This window comes from Nematolebias whitei, chromosome 12 (assembly GCF_014905685.2).
Source record: "Nematolebias whitei isolate Nwh7 chromosome 12, NemWhi1, whole genome shotgun sequence".
NCBI lineage: Eukaryota > Metazoa > Chordata > Actinopteri > Cyprinodontiformes > Rivulidae > Nematolebias > Nematolebias whitei.
In genome coordinates, this window is record NC_056509.1 from 8,066,625 (window position 1) to 8,068,668 (window position 2,044).

Genomic DNA, 2,044 nt, shown 5'->3' on the forward strand with positions numbered 1-2,044 from the left:
CGGTTCTGCTCGTTAGCTCCGCGCATTAGAGGAGGAGCAGGTCTGATGAGGAGGAGCAGGTCTGATGAGGAGGAGCAGGAGGAGCTGCTCGTGGCAGGTGCCGGTTTATTAAAACGCATCATTCCAAGTTGAAACAAGCCTCGGCTTCTTCAACGTTTCATTAAAGCTGAACAGTAATATTCATGTTTTTAACTCATGGGACATTGTACTGAAATATAATGTTTCAGTTTTAAAATGGCGCCATCAGGCCGAGCTGCTTTCTCCTAAAACTACAAACTGTTTTACACGAGCTTCATTCAGAGCTGACGGTTTACAGCTTTCTCAGGACTGTGACAAGTTTTCTTTATTTTATTCTCATATAGAAGGTTTTTGTTGTTTAAACTAGGCACACTTACAACATTTGTGTAAAAACAAAGGGCAACCTTTTCTTAGCCACTCCTTTGTGTTTTAGTTTAGTAATGGACCTTTGTTAGTTTAAATGTTTCTCTTGTTCTCTGCAGGTATGAAGAGATGTTTCCTCACGTTCTTTATCGTGATCACTTTTCTTTTGGTTGCAGATGGTTTCTGTTCCCTGATGACCACCTCCCGCTGATGGAGGTCCTGTGATGCTGTCCGATCTCTATGGCGATGACCACCTCCAGCTGATGCTGTCTGATCTCCATGGCGACGGATGCAGCCAGCTTCAACCATCAGTACGTTGTGCTTCAACCTGGACGGTTTCTGTGATCTGAGCAGACGCTCCTCAGACCCAGAGCCGCCTCGGTCCTGGTGAATGAGCCTCGTGGTACCAGGTGTCAGCCAGCCGTCACCCGGGTCCGTCTCGTCAGCACAGACCCGTAATGGATCTCCTCTGGGCTCTTTCCGTGTCCATGCTGACCGCATGTGTAGCCATTCCCATGGACGCTGCGTCTGGGAGCCACAGCCTGTTCTCCTGCGAGCCCGTGACGCTGCGCATGTGTCAGGGGCTGCCGTACAACGCCACCTTCATGCCCAACGTCCTGAACCACTACGACCAGCAGACCGCCGCCCTCGCCATGGAGGTACGCCGCCTGCTGACATGTCACGGGCGAAAACATACAACATTTCCTTTGACAGAGTTTGTTGCAGACTGATGTGTATTCTGTTAAATTAAACCCTGAGAATATTTAGATTATAGTCATTTAATACGTATTAATTGGAAAGAATCCTGCTTTAAAATATTATCAGCAGCTCTGATCCTGCAGAGCAGCGGGTGGATAAAATGTGCTCTTAAAAACACTACACCTAAATTATTGTATTAAGCACTGATGTGTCCTAATAAATAAACAACAAATATAAATGATAAATGATCAACTATAAACTGAACTGTGAAGCTCTGGGTCAGAGATAAACCTCAGATCAGACATTTGCAGCACATGGAAATAAAAAATACAGTTTTATTTATAAAATACTGAGACTAAACTTTCAGTTTTTATTAAACTACACTCTGAAAACAAAAGAGTGTAAACACTTCTGCTATAATAATAGTTTTAGAGCAGTTACACACACTCTGTTTTATTTAGCCTGGGAGCTTCTTATCTTTTGTTTTTAGCAGTTTTTCTAGTTTTGTCCGCCATGTTTGTAGTTTCCAGGTTAGAAATGACAGCGAGCTAACGTGGTTCAGCTCTGACACACCACAAACTGAGCTGAGGCTTCTTTTTTAGTCTGCACGCTGTCTTCTCTAACACGCTGTCCAAACTAATTGTTTTCAAGTCTTCTAAAGAATCAATAATGTGGTAATCATCATAATAATCATAATAATATGCATAATAACATGCATAATAATAATAATAATAATAATACTCATAATAATACTCATAATAATAATCATAATAATAACCATAATAATAACCATAATAATAATCATCATCATCATAATAAACATAATAATAGTAATAATAATATGCATAATAATAATAATAATAATAATACTCATAATAATAATAATAATACTCATAATAATAATCATAATAATAACCATAATAATAACCATAATAATAATAATCATAATAATCATAATAATAAC

General features: G+C 39.5%; 1 protein-coding gene across 1 annotated transcript in view; it reads left to right on the forward strand.

The window, feature by feature from the left end:
- Positions 1 to 839: 839 nt before the first annotated feature.
- Positions 840 to 2,044, forward strand: part of LOC119418738 (frizzled-3-like) — a 31,379-nt gene continuing 30,174 nt past the window's right edge. The window contains exon 1 of the mRNA XM_037686073.1: positions 840 to 1,040. Within this exon, the coding sequence (XP_037542001.1) occupies positions 840 to 1,040 (201 nt within the window). The remainder of the gene's footprint in view (positions 1,041 to 2,044) is intronic.